This window comes from Tupaia chinensis, unplaced genomic scaffold, assembly GCF_000334495.1.
Source record: "Tupaia chinensis unplaced genomic scaffold, TupChi_1.0 Scaffold000159_1, whole genome shotgun sequence".
In the NCBI taxonomy this organism is placed as follows: Eukaryota; Metazoa; Chordata; class Mammalia; order Scandentia; family Tupaiidae; genus Tupaia; species Tupaia belangeri.
The window spans coordinates 3,765,426-3,778,360 of record NW_006159630.1 but is presented as its reverse complement, the minus strand read 5'-3'; the positions used below and the strand labels follow the sequence as shown (position 1 = coordinate 3,778,360).

The window sequence follows — 12,935 nt, the reverse complement described above, 5'->3', positions numbered from 1 at the left end:
AGGAATGTCCCAGAGACGCAGAGCCTCCTCTAGGCCCTGAAGGATGCTGGCCGAGTCCCCAACAGGGATGCCAGCCAGAGACTGTGCAGGGACGGGCTCTGGGCCTCCTGCTGGACGGGCTCTCCTGCTCGTGGAGCCTCAGCCCCCAGGCCCTTGTCTCTGTCCCTCTCTCCTGGATGCAGTGGGTGGTCACTGGAAGTGGCCCTGCCTCAAGAAGGCCTTCGCAGCTACCATGAGAGACAGCCCCGGTGCTGGCGGGCCGCACCCAGGAGGAGCCAGGGGCAGGGGACACCGGCTATGGATGCCGGGTGACTGGACTGGACGGCGCACTGCAGGGAGTTGGAGATGCTCGCTCTACTGGCACCATGCAGGGTGACATGACTGCTAGCAGGTGCTCAGAGAGCTGTAAGGTCGGCCTTCCCGTGGGCAGAGCCACGGCTGCTGGGCAGCTGCGTGAGTACCTCTGGAGAGGATGGGACCCATGGAGCCGAGGGCGCGGTCCTCCCAGGGCCGTTCAGCCTAGATCCCTGGGGGTGAGGCCAGAGGTCAAAGCACGCTGTGTGTGCACGGGGGTAGCTCCGAGGTACCCCAGCAGCCCCCGGGAAATCGTCTGTCCCTGGTCCACCAGGCAGCCTCAGCACCCCCTTCCCACCCCTCTCGGCCTCCTGGGTGGAGCAGCCCCAGCTCCGCAGAGCAAAGACCCGCGCCCCGAGGTGGCTGCCGCGCTGGGCTGTGGGGAGACTACCTTCAGCTGCCTGCGCACTTTCTCGATGAAGAACTTCCAGCAGGCCTCCCGGGTGTCGGTCATGCCGAGGGACTTCACCTGCGGCCGCATGGAGGCGATGATGTTCTCCACCTCGTCGTCCATGAACAGCCCGGGGATCTCCCCCGAGGCCAGCAGGTCATTGATCAGCACCAGGAACTGCTCCTCGGCCACCTGCGAGTCTGTCATCAGGAACACCGATGGCACGTTCTTCACGGCGGCCTTGATGTACTGAGCGTTCAGGTCCATCTGGAACGAACGAGGGCACGCTTCGGAGGTGCCCCTGGAGCCCCTGGGCAGGACGCCTGGGGCCTGCCTTGCAGGGAAGGGCAGGATCCGCAGGAGGCTCACCTGTGTCCGTTGGCATGTGAGGGACACACAGAACACAGTCTATCCCACACTCAGTAGGAGTAGGTCACTATAAGAATGTCCTGGGGCCAGCAGGTGGCGTGCAGGTTAAGGCCCTGGACTCCCACACGGCCGACCACATTTTAAGTCCCAGACCTGGCAGCTAGCTTTCTCTCTCTCTCTCTGATCAAATTGAATAATAATAACGAATAAAATGAAATGAAAAAAATGTTTAAAAAGATGTACGTATGGGCACCCTGAGGGCTCATTCCTGCCCTTCGGCAGCACGCCCACTCCCCGAGTCTGTTCAGGGAGAACTTATCCCCAAGGCTCCTACTTTGGAGGTGGCTGGGGTGTTACCAAGGTCAAAAGCGAGTGTCAGATTCCGCAGCTTTTGCGACTCCCTGTCTTGCCGATACGGAAATGACACTGTCAGGACAGAACACCTGTGACTGGCCCTAGGTCTCGGCACCAGGGCCACACCGTCATGGGGACAGGGCGGAGCGCTATGCCCTTGTGAGTGTGAGCCTAGCCTAGGACACCCTTTCCTTCTATTTTTTTAGTTTTTGCCATAGGGCACATGCGCTCACCGGAGGGATAGAGAGAGAGACTGAGTGAAAAATCACCCCCAGTAGGGTGGCCACACCACAATCCCTTCTCCATTCTCCTCGGGATTTTGGGCACATATGCACTGTGCTGGGTGTTTTAAGCCACTGGGTCTGGGACTCGAACCACACACTCTACCATATGTGATCAGAGCCTAAACCATCACACCATGGGGTGGCACTGGACGACCTCCCCTTAACATTAGGATTTTTAAAACAGCTGGCCAGTCCCTTCATAGAGAACGTAGAGGGCACCGTCTGGATGCTCTAAGACGCTGGGTTCCAGCTCTGCGGGGCGGGAGCACATGGAGGCCTGACTTCCACCCTGAAGCCTCCGTGCAGGGCATGCACCTGTGACCCCAACCTCTTGGGAGGGTGAGGCAGAAGGATCGTGGTGTGGCAAGACCCTGTCTAAAAAGACAAGGAGACCACACTGGGAAGGGGGGACAATGATACCCAGAAACAAGAGGCTCTCCCTAGGCTGCTGTCTCTGCTGCACTGTCCTCCCAGGGCCTCCGCTGGCACCCCTGCCTGCACCTCTCCTGCCCCTGCATCCCAGGGCCCTGAGTCCTGGCAGGCTCCTGCCCTCCCCACTAAAGCACTGGGCCAGCAGCTGCACCTCGTGCTGTGGGAAGGCCCCGAGGGCGCCCTGGAGCTGACGTCATCAGGATTCAGCACTAACACAGGGAGACGTGTCTGGGTAGTGTGGTCAAAGCAATTCCAGGCTTAATTTCAAGCATTACGCCGACCCGCTCTGGACTAACCGTGTTTGGCTAGCACATGGTTCTCAGGGAAAGTAAATTTTGGGAACAAGAAATCGATAAAAAGCCTCCCAGCAGCTCTGGGCACAGGAGACCCTGTTTACACTCATGTTTGTTTAATTATTTTGAAACGCAGCCCTTCCGGCCCTCGGGCATGAAGCAAGACACCCAGCAACAGCTGTGAAGGCTTCAGCTGGGAGACCTGGGGGCAATCCGGAGGGGTGAGAATTTGAACCCTTTGGCGCTATGGTTGGTGCTGACTTTCAAACTCCCATCCATGGCTCTTTCTGCCTCAGCCATGTGGGCTGTGCACTGGCAGAGACACCCTCTGGCCTTTCCTTTTTTCCCAGTTAATTTTCAGAGGGCGTGTGCACCACCAGCGAGCGAGAAGCACCCTGCGATGGAGGTCACACTGCAGTCCCGTCTCCATTTCTCTGTCCGTCAGCATTTCCTGCATGCACCCGCACGCCTAGGGTGCTTTTCAAGCTGCCAGGGCTGGGATTCGAACCATGGTTGGTTGAGGATCCAGCTCTCTATGCATGGCACGTAACCACTGCACTATGGGGCGGCCCTGGCCTTCATTTCCCAAGACCAAGCCCTGCAGACAGGGCTGCTGGTGACAGTCGCATTCTCTGTGCTGGTCGGCTTCGTTCTGGAAGGGGGAGCAGATTTCTCTCTGCTTTCCCTCGCCACAGGAGAATGGATTGAAAGGGGGACCAGCAGTTGGCATAATGGCTATATCGCTGGACTCCCATGTGGTCGATCACGGTTTGAGTGCCGGACCCAGTGGCTTAAACTCACACTGGGTGTGTGTGTGTGCGTGCCCAAGATCCCGAGAGGAGAATGGAGGAGAAGGGATTGAGGCATGGCTGTCCCCCCCGGGGGCTGATTTATTGTTTTTTGTCTCTATGTCTCTCTCTCTTTCCAGTGAGCGCATGTGCCCTATAGCAAAAATCTCTCCAAAAACAAAACTAAACAAAACCAAAGAAAGGTAATCTCTCACCTTGAGGTCTGGGATCCCGTAGCCCTTCTTGAGGGTGATCTGGAACACGTCCAGGGCACTGATGAAGGCCGCCAGGCGCGACAGGCTCTGCTTGCCACTGCCGCCTACCCCCACCAGCAGGGCGTTCCCGCGGGGAGACTCCAGGATGCGGTTGATCCTGCAGATGTGAGCCACTGCGTCCTCGAACAGCACCTGGGGGGCCGGGGGACGCTCATCACCCTGGGCTCCTGGAACCCCACCAGCTGCACAGAAGCCACGGCCCCCAGCAGGCGGCGCCCTCCGGATGTCGAGAACGAGACAGGAGAGGAGGAAAGCTGTGAACTGGGCACCCCTGGCCTCGCCACCCCAGAGCGCCACTCGCCAAGTTCATGACCGCGTTGACTTCGTTGTAGCTGTCCAGGACGTCCGCCAGCAGCTTGTTCAGGTGCGCCATGTCGGTTGCTGGGAAGTACTTGGGGTCACCGATCCCTTGAACGAAGTGGCAGAAGATGTTGGGCCTGGCGAATAAGAGTTCCTCACCGATGTCCTGGGGATAAGAAATGCCGTGCGTCTGCGGTGTGGGCCCTGAGCACGCCCGGATGACAGCAGTCCCAGGACCTGGCTGAGGTGGCCCAAGGTGCCCCCAGGAGTCAGGTCTCCAGGGCCTAAGTCACTGCGATATTGGGCCCCACAGCCCCTGGGGTTCCATGGTGAATGACTCAAACCCTGCCATACTGGGAACGAACAGAGCCCAGAGAAGCCCCCCACCAAGGACACGCCACACAGGACACCTGGCAGAGCACGTGGCCTCAGACGAGGCTTTTCCACCCGCAGCAGCCCTGTCTGCTGCCCGGTCAGCTCCCTCTCGCTCAGGTCCACAGACATGTGACATGGTCACTATGGGAGACCGCCCTGGCTCTTCAGCCCCCTGAAGGCTGGAGCCATCTTGGCTCCAGACGCCGTTCCCTCTAGGAGCCCTTCAGGGCTCAGCCTGGGGCTCCGTGGCATAACTTACATCAAAAAATTTCTTGGTAGACGCAACGGTGACCCTCTGTAGGGTTTCCTGGTCTTTCTCGTCAACCATTTTGTCACCGTACACTCGTTCGGCTTCATGCAGCCAAAGACGGACGAGGTCCAGTGGGGTTTTCAGAACCTCTGCCGTGGAGAACAGCAGTCCCTGCCCAGACACAGGACGGGCAGCACCTTCAGCTCGGGCATGGGGCACGCCAAGTGCCAATGCAGGGGACATGAGAAAGTGGCCCTCCCGGGGAGTAGCTCAGCTTGCTGAGCGTGCCTGCTCAGGGCCAGGGAACCTGATTACTGAGGGCGGGTGGGCTGAGCAGGTGGCCTCTGTGAGCACATGACATTTGGGCCGACACCTAGCGTGGGAGGAGACAGGTGTAACTTAGCATCCTTAGGCCTCAGATTCCTTCTCTGTGAGATGGGCATGTGGACATCAACCTTGTGTGTTGTTTGGAGGGAAAAATGAGAATGCAAGTAGCTAAACCCAACCCCTGACTCAGGATGAGCAGTCAGTAAGTGAGAAAGCATTATGTCCATCACCGCCGCCATGACTGTCACCGTCATTATCACCTTCTCCCTCCCCACAATCACACTATCATCACCATCATCCCCATCCCACCATCATCACTATTGCCATCACCACCATCCCCATCCCACCATCATCCCTGTCACCATCACCACCACTATCCCCATCCCACCATCATCACTATCACCATCACCACCACTATCCCCACCCCACCATCATCACTATCACCATCACCACCATCCCCATCCCCATCATCACTATCACCATCACCACCACTATCCCCACCCCACCATCATCACTATCACCATCACCACCACTATCCCCACCCCACCATCATCACTATCACCATCACCACCATCCCCATCCCCATCATCACTATCACCATCACCACCATTATCCCCATCCCACCATCATCCCTGTCATCACCACCACCACCATCCCCATCCCCATCATCATCACCACCATCATCATTATCCTCATCCCCATCATCACCATCGTTATCCCCATCCCACCATCATCACTATCACCATCACCATCATTATCCCCATCCCACCATCATCCCTGTCATCACCACCACCACCATCCCCATCCCCATCATCATCACCACCATCATCATTATCCTCATCCCCATCATCACCATCGTTATCCCCATCCCACCATCATCACTATCACCATCACCATCATTATCCCCATCCCACCATCATCCCTGTCCCCCCCCCACCACCACCCCTGTCATCCCCACCCCCACCATCCCCATCCCCATCATCATCACCACCATCATCATTATCCTCATCCCCATCATCACCATCGTTATCCCCATCCCACCATCATCACTATCACCATCACCATCATTATCCCCATCCCACCATCATCCCTGTCATCACCACCACCACCATCCCCATCCCCATCATCATCACCACCATCATCATTATCCTCATCCCCATCATCACCATCGTTATCCCCATCCCACCATCATCACTATCACTGCCATTATCCCTATCATAATAACCATCATCTCTGCTATGGTTTGAATATGTCCCCCCAATTCATGTGTTGATATCGGGTTCCTAAAGTAATGGTATTAAGAGGGTGGAACCTAATATGATTATGGTATTAAGAAGTGGAGCCTCTGGAAGGTGATGAAGATTAGATAAGGTCAATAGAGTGGAGCTCCCACTATTGAATCCTGGTAGCTTTATGAGGAGAGAGACCAGAGCAGACACAGACAGACCTAACTCCTTGCTTTCCTTCATGCAATGCCTAGTGCTACCTCAGGGCTTTGCAGTGAGTTCCACCAAGATGACCCTCAACCCAGGACCTCTAAAACCATAAGTTGAACAAACCTTTATTATTTAAAAATCACCCAGTTTTGGGGACCAGCAGGTGGTGTGGTGGTTAAGGCGCTGGACACTCCCACATGGTCGACCATGGTTCAAGTCCTGGGACCTGGTGGCTTGCTTTCTCACTTTCCCTCTCTTTCTCTGTCTCTCTGTGTCTGTCTCTGATAAAATTAAAATATATGAATGAATTAATAAATAAGAATAAATAATTTTTAAAAATCACCCAGCTTTATGTATTTCTGTTATAGCAACAAAAACGGACTAAAATGCCATCATCACCATCAACATCATTATCACTGTTGTCACCATCATTATCACCATCATTGATACTATCGCCATCGTCACCACCACTACCAAAAGCACCATCACCATCGCCATCACCAGCATCACTATCAGTACCATCATTACATCGGTATCACTAGCATTACCACCACTGTCATCGCGTTTACCATCATCATCCCATGATCATTGACATTACCATTGCCATCACCACCGTCATCACTATTACCACTGGCATCACCACCACTGTCATTGTCACCATTGCCATCACACTATCACTACCATCATCACCGTTACCACCACTACTACTATCACTGCTGTCACCACCACCATCACCATTGTCACCATTGCCATCACACTATCACCACCACCATCACTGTTACTAGCACCATCACCACTATCACCACCATTATCACCATTACCAGCACCATCATCACTGTCATCACCATTGCCATCAGCACACCATCACCCCCATCATTATCACTGTTACCATCACCACCATCACCGCTATCACTACTGTCACTACTGTCACCACCACCATCACCATCGTCACCATTGCCATCAGCACACCATCACCACCATCACCATCACCAGCATTCCCATCATCACCATCCTCACTATCACCATCACCACCACCATAATCGTCGTCACCATCGCCATCCCCGCCACCGTCATCTCATCGGAGCGTCGTCGTCAGTTCGCAGCTCACTCTGCTCTCTCTCCTGGAAGCAGCAGAGCGGAGCATCTGTGGATCCGGGGCTCAGCCCTCAGGCAGCCTGAATAAGCCAAAAGAGCAGTACCTGGAAAATGTTGGAGAGGTCCCTGAGGTTGAAGATGTAATGAAACTTAATGGCCGTGGGAAGAAAAGTCGCCGTGACTTTCTGATGCAGGGCTGTTATGGGAGAAGACACATCGATCCTCATGTACACTAATGGCCCCAGGAAGTGCAGCGCTTAGTTTTTAAAGCAAATGGACTAGGGAATGGCGACAATTTAAGTGAGAAATCTGCTCAGCTCTTCAGAGAGGGAGGAAGCGCTCAGCGCTGGAGCCCTGGAGGAAACCGTCTCTGTGCCGACCTTCCGAGCCCTCCCCGCGGCCCGAGCAACCCCATTGCACCACATCTCCTGTGGAAACACAGCGTCGTTTTACACATATCGATTTTAAATATAAATAAAATATTTGCCAGGGGAATAGAGAAGGCACCATCACCCCATGAAACTGCAGGCTTTACCGACAGGAGAGGGATGAGGCTGGCTGGCTTACCCAGGGCCGCGGCCACCAGCTGGCTGCTCGTCCGCTGCACCACCATGGACACGGAGCGGAAGGCCAGGTGCTGCGTCAGGATGGTGCTGTAGATGGTGGTGAGGGCCTCCTGGCCGGGGAAGCTCACGGCAAACACGCAGAAGTGGCGCTGCCTCGGGGCAAGCACATGCTCCAGTCAGGCAGCTCAGGGGGCCAGCTCGTGGCCAGGGCCTCCTTCTGAGAGACCAGGCCCTGTCCTCGCTGTCCCATGGCCTTTGGACATGGCTGGGCTCGAGAAAAGCTTTGGTAGAGGCAAGAGAGCGGCTCAGAGAGGGCCCGGGTTGGAGTCCTGCGTCTCCATGTGCTTAGAGCATGCAGCGGTGCCCTGTGTCTGGGCGGGGCTGCAGATGTAGCAGGATGCGGGGTAAGAACTTCAGATTACCAACAGATACAAGGGGCGTGGTCGTGCTGCAGTCCCTTCTCCTCCATCCCACCCCGTCGGTATGTGGGTCCCAGCTGCACACGCACATGGCTGGGATTCACACCGTGATCGGCCGTGTCAGATCTGGGTACTGTGACCGTTAGGCTGCAGGGCCAGCCCACCTTTTTTTAAAGTATAAGAATGAATATATCCCACATATTGGGACATACTTATACTGAAAAAACAGGCGTCTATCTAAAATTCAGATTTAAGTGGGATATGGAATCTGGCAGCCCCGTGGAGGTGTAAGAAGGGCCAGTCTCTCACCACCTCCCAGATTTCCCGACATGCTCTGGAGATGAGGGGTCTCTCCAGAGAATGACGGCCTGCATCCCTGACGCCCCAAGCCAGCATCGTCTCTTCTCATTTGCCGACCCGGGCGCTGGGCTGCTGCTAACCTGAAGTCTGGGGTCAATGGTGAAGGATCCAGAGGTGGGGTTCATGCAAGCCACATACTGGCAGTTGTGGACGTCCTTCAGCGTCAGCTTCTGCCTGTCGTACCTGGCGAGGGAGTCGGCGTTAGAGCTGGGCTGCCAGCGGGGGGAGCAGTCCCCGCATGCCACCCTGCCCCCAGCAAGCCCCGCAAGTGGTTGAAAGCCTCTGCAAATATGGAGGCTGTGGGAAGCAGACGCTCTGACTTCACACTCTCAAGGGCAATTTTGAAATGTGAGGCAGAGGAGAGGGTTGGCCTGCAGGCCTGGGTGGGTGTTCTGGTCTCCCACCGAGCCCAGTCGGGACCTGGGCTAAGTGGCAAAGTCCTCTGTGCCTCTGGATTGCTACCAGGCAAAGCGTCATTGTGAAGATAGAATGGGCAGGTGCCCGGGGGACACTTGGCGGGCCACCTGAACCACAGTGCACGAAGGCTGCCACCCTGTTGTCCTCAGGAGGACTAATGGCTGTCGTCAACTAGGCTGAATAATCTCCTTGATGTCAGCTGCTGATAAAACTTGCAGGGGCATGCCAGCAGGGGGCTAGGAGGTTAAGGTGGCTGGATTCCACAAGGCCGACTTGATGTTCAAGTCCTGGACCCAGAGGCATGAAAATCACACTGGGTGCATGTCTGTGTGTGCCCAAAATCCCAAAAGAAGAATGGAGAAGGGATTGTGGTGTGTCCACTCCCCCTGGGAAGTGACTTACTTTCCCTCTCTCTCTGTCTCTTTCTCCAGTGAGTACATACACTGTATAGCAAAACTTAAAAAAAAAAAAAGAAAAAGAAAAAGAAAAAAAGAAGAAAAAGTTCCAGGAGCTCAGATGAGCTTAAATGATATAAAGAATTTGGGGACCAGCAGGTAGCCTGGTGGTTAAGGCCCTGGACACTCCCACACGGCCAACCACAATTTGAGCCATGTGGCTAATTATGGTTTGAGTCCTGGACCTGGTGGCTTGCTCTCTCACTTTCCCCCTCCCCCCCTCTCTGGTCAAATTAAAATAAATGAGTGAATGAATAAAATTAAATGATTCTTAAAAAAAAAAAAAAACAAAAAGCAAAAAAAGAACTGGTACATCTCTTTGCGTGCTTGTTACCGTTGGGAATTGTCCCCGATCACGGTTTCCTTGAGTCGGAGGTGACTGCCCTTGCTGATGACAGGGACCCTTGTAGCTCCCAGATTTTGGTCTATAGTCACTTTTAGGCGTTGCAAATTATTTCTCCCATTTTTGAACGATTACATTTGTCTGTGGTATCTCTTACCCAAAAGCTGAACGAAACTCGGTTTTCATGCAAAGCGCAGTGATCTGTAGTCCTGCTGCCCGAGGGTTCTCTGCAGTGTAGTTTGAGTCCCTCCCCACCCACACCTCTTCTCAGCTCACAGGTCTGCGCTCTGCGGGGCCGTACCCACCGGCCACGGAGTGTCTCCTCCAGCACCCCTTCACTCTAACCGCACCTGACGGGCACCCCAGTGGCAGCGGAGGTCTCTCCGTCCCCCTCAGTGGGGACCTCTAGACCATAGCTGCCTGGCCCGTTTGTGAGTGGGTGATGCACATGCTGGGCTTTAGCCTCGCCGTTGCCCTGCCCTGCCCACGACCTTGCAGCCCCACCGGGGTTGCCCTTCACATCCAGCTTCCCCTCTGTTGCCTGCCCCTTCCAGCTCCGTGGCCTGTGGCCTTGCCTTCCCCTCAGCTCTGCCCTGCGGTCCTGATCCAGTATCCCACAACCCTTCTGGAGGACTGTCCCGACAGCCGGGCCGCCTGGCCCCTCAGTCCCTCAAAGCTCTGCACCAACAGCCCTGAGGCGCTGCCCATGGCCCTGGCCCTGTGCTTGGGAGCCCCTCCTCACTCCTCGGCCTGCCCGGCCCGCCCTCTGGCCTCACCAGTGGCCGTGGTCCATGTGCTGGCGGATGAGGGTGTGCGGGGCCACGGTGCCGTACTTGTCCACCTCGGGCATGTTCATGTCGTCGATGAAATAGATCAGCTTCTTGGTGCCTGGCGGCCCGTAGTTCCTCCCCGACTTCTTCTCCAGTGGCTTCTCAAGCACCCCTAGAGAGGACTGGGTGGTCGGCCCAGACAGAAGGACTCCGAAGGGGCAGGGGTCTGTGAGGGGTGGGCTTCCAGTCCACCAGGCCCAGGTGGCCGGGGGGATCAGAGACAATGGGGTCACCACTGAGATCGAGGCCCCAACCCTGAGCAGCGGCAGCCCGCGGGTGGCCCCAGGTTGGTGAAGAACTCCCTGTGGGCCCCGCCATCTCAGCTGGCCAGAGCATGCCCGCGCCTGCCTAGGAGCTGTGGGGGAGGGGAGGTGCCGTCAGTGGCGCCCGCAGGACAGGGGTGGTGGGCCTGACCCTGCAGCATGGCCGAGGTGGTGTAGAAGTTGAAGGGCACGGCCTGCACCAGGTAGCCATCCGTGCTGCGCAGGCTCTCCAGCTTGTCGCCCATCAGCACCGACTTGCCGGTCCCGGCGTTGCCCACCAGCATCACCGGCCACGACTTCTCCATGAGCAGGTCCATGAAGTACCGGATGCGGATGGTTTCTGTGGTGTGGACCAGCGAGGCCTGGGGCAGGGCGGAGGGCAGGGGAGGGGCGGGCGTGGCTGCAGACTACGTCCAGCTCGCCTGTCCACCCCTGCAGGCCTCGTGGGTCCCTAGCCGGCACGTCTCGTCAAAGGGCCTCGGGTCGGACCCATTTGCACCGGGGCATTCCGTCCCCTGGGCTAGGTCGCCGGCCCACAGTCGCCCCCTCGGGGATAGTCACCTGCAGGGGGACATCCGGATCCAGCTCAAAGGCGGGCACCCTGTCCGTCCAGGGCAGGAACTTCTTGGTGTCGGGGTCGATGTAGTAGTCGAACACGGTCCCCTGCGAGGGGAACTTGATGGTTTTGAATTCATTGATCCACCATTTGCTGAACTCGACTCGGTAATCCACGAGCTGCGAAGAATCGAACAGAAAAGGGCAGAGGGCAGCCAGGGACCGCGCTGCGCTGGTGGCAGGGGTGGCCGCGCCCTCACCTGGTCCTGGAACATGGCGCCCCCAAAGGCCCAGAAGCAGGCGAACACGAAGTAGAGCTCGTACAGGTCCTTGGGGGAGTCGGGCGGCGCGTTCCTCTCGGTGAGCAGGCACTCGAGCAGGTACAGGATCGTCTGGATGACCGTGATCTCGGGCACGGGCGTAATCTTCTTGAACCCGACGCGCAGCTTGTCCAGGCACGTGGGCAGGTACTTGTCGAAGAGGATCATCAGGTTGGCCTTCTCGGACTGCACCTTGCGCCTTTCGATCCAGCTGCTCACCACCCTGGGGATGCCGGGATGCCGTGTGGGTGTTGGTGCTATGTCCTCCGGGCACCTGCCCCCTTGGAAATCACCTCCCACCCCTCCACGTGCCTCTCGTAGGGCGGCCACGGAGGCGAGGCTGTGGCTCAGTTCACCACTTCATGTGGCAATGGGTCCAAACAAGGCTACCAGTGGGGCCTGCTGTGGCCCTAACGGTGGGATGAGGACACCAAGCCATGGGGTCTGGGCTCTTTCCCGGGACTGTGAGCTGTAGGGCTGGGGAGGCCTTGAGCAGTAGAGAGCTGTTCTTGCTACCACCGGGAAGCAGCTGCCCCCTCACCCCCCAAAGCTAATACGAGGGCCGGTGTCCCGACCCGGGGGGGACAGTCGAACAGGTTTCCTGAGTGAAGGAGTGAGAGCCGGGACAAGCGGTGTAGTGTTACAGCACGGAGACGACACAGTGTCTTCAGTGTCGTCTGTTTATTGTGGGCAGCACGGTACAGCACGGAGACGACACAGTGTTACAACTCTTCAGGGTCGCGTCGTCTATTGTGAGCAGCATGGAAACGCAGTGTCACAGCTCTCCAGGGTCGTCCAGAGACGATGTAGAGTTACAACTCTTCAGGGTCGTCTGGAGACTGTGGTATTTCAGCTCTTCAGGCTCTCCAGGGTTGCTGTCGTCTTCCTGGTCTTTTGTGTCATCTTCCTGGTCAGCTGTGTCGTCTTCCTGGTCAGTTGTATCGTCTTCCTGGTTAGCTGTATCGTCTTCCTGGTCGTCTGGCTACTGTGGGCCAGGCATCGTGGTTATATACACGCTGGTGGGCCGTGATTGGTTGTAAACGGTGGGTTATGATTGGTTGCTTTTGGACCAATCATGAGGTGC

The 12,935-nt window shown here is 56.5% G+C and overlaps 1 protein-coding gene across 1 annotated transcript in view; it reads right to left on the bottom strand.

The window, feature by feature from the left end:
- Positions 1–12,935, bottom strand: part of DNAH17 (dynein axonemal heavy chain 17) — a 125,888-nt gene that overhangs the window by 36,917 nt on the left and 76,036 nt on the right. Inside the window, 11 exon segments of the mRNA XM_014586747.2 lie at positions 746–1,012; positions 3,481–3,672; positions 3,842–4,006; positions 4,475–4,636; positions 7,428–7,519; positions 7,891–8,038; positions 8,749–8,851; positions 10,660–10,825; positions 11,128–11,338; positions 11,538–11,711; positions 11,792–12,074. Coding sequence (XP_014442233.1) covers positions 746–1,012; positions 3,481–3,672; positions 3,842–4,006; positions 4,475–4,636; positions 7,428–7,519; positions 7,891–8,038; positions 8,749–8,851; positions 10,660–10,825; positions 11,128–11,338; positions 11,538–11,711; positions 11,792–12,074 — 1,963 coding nt within the window.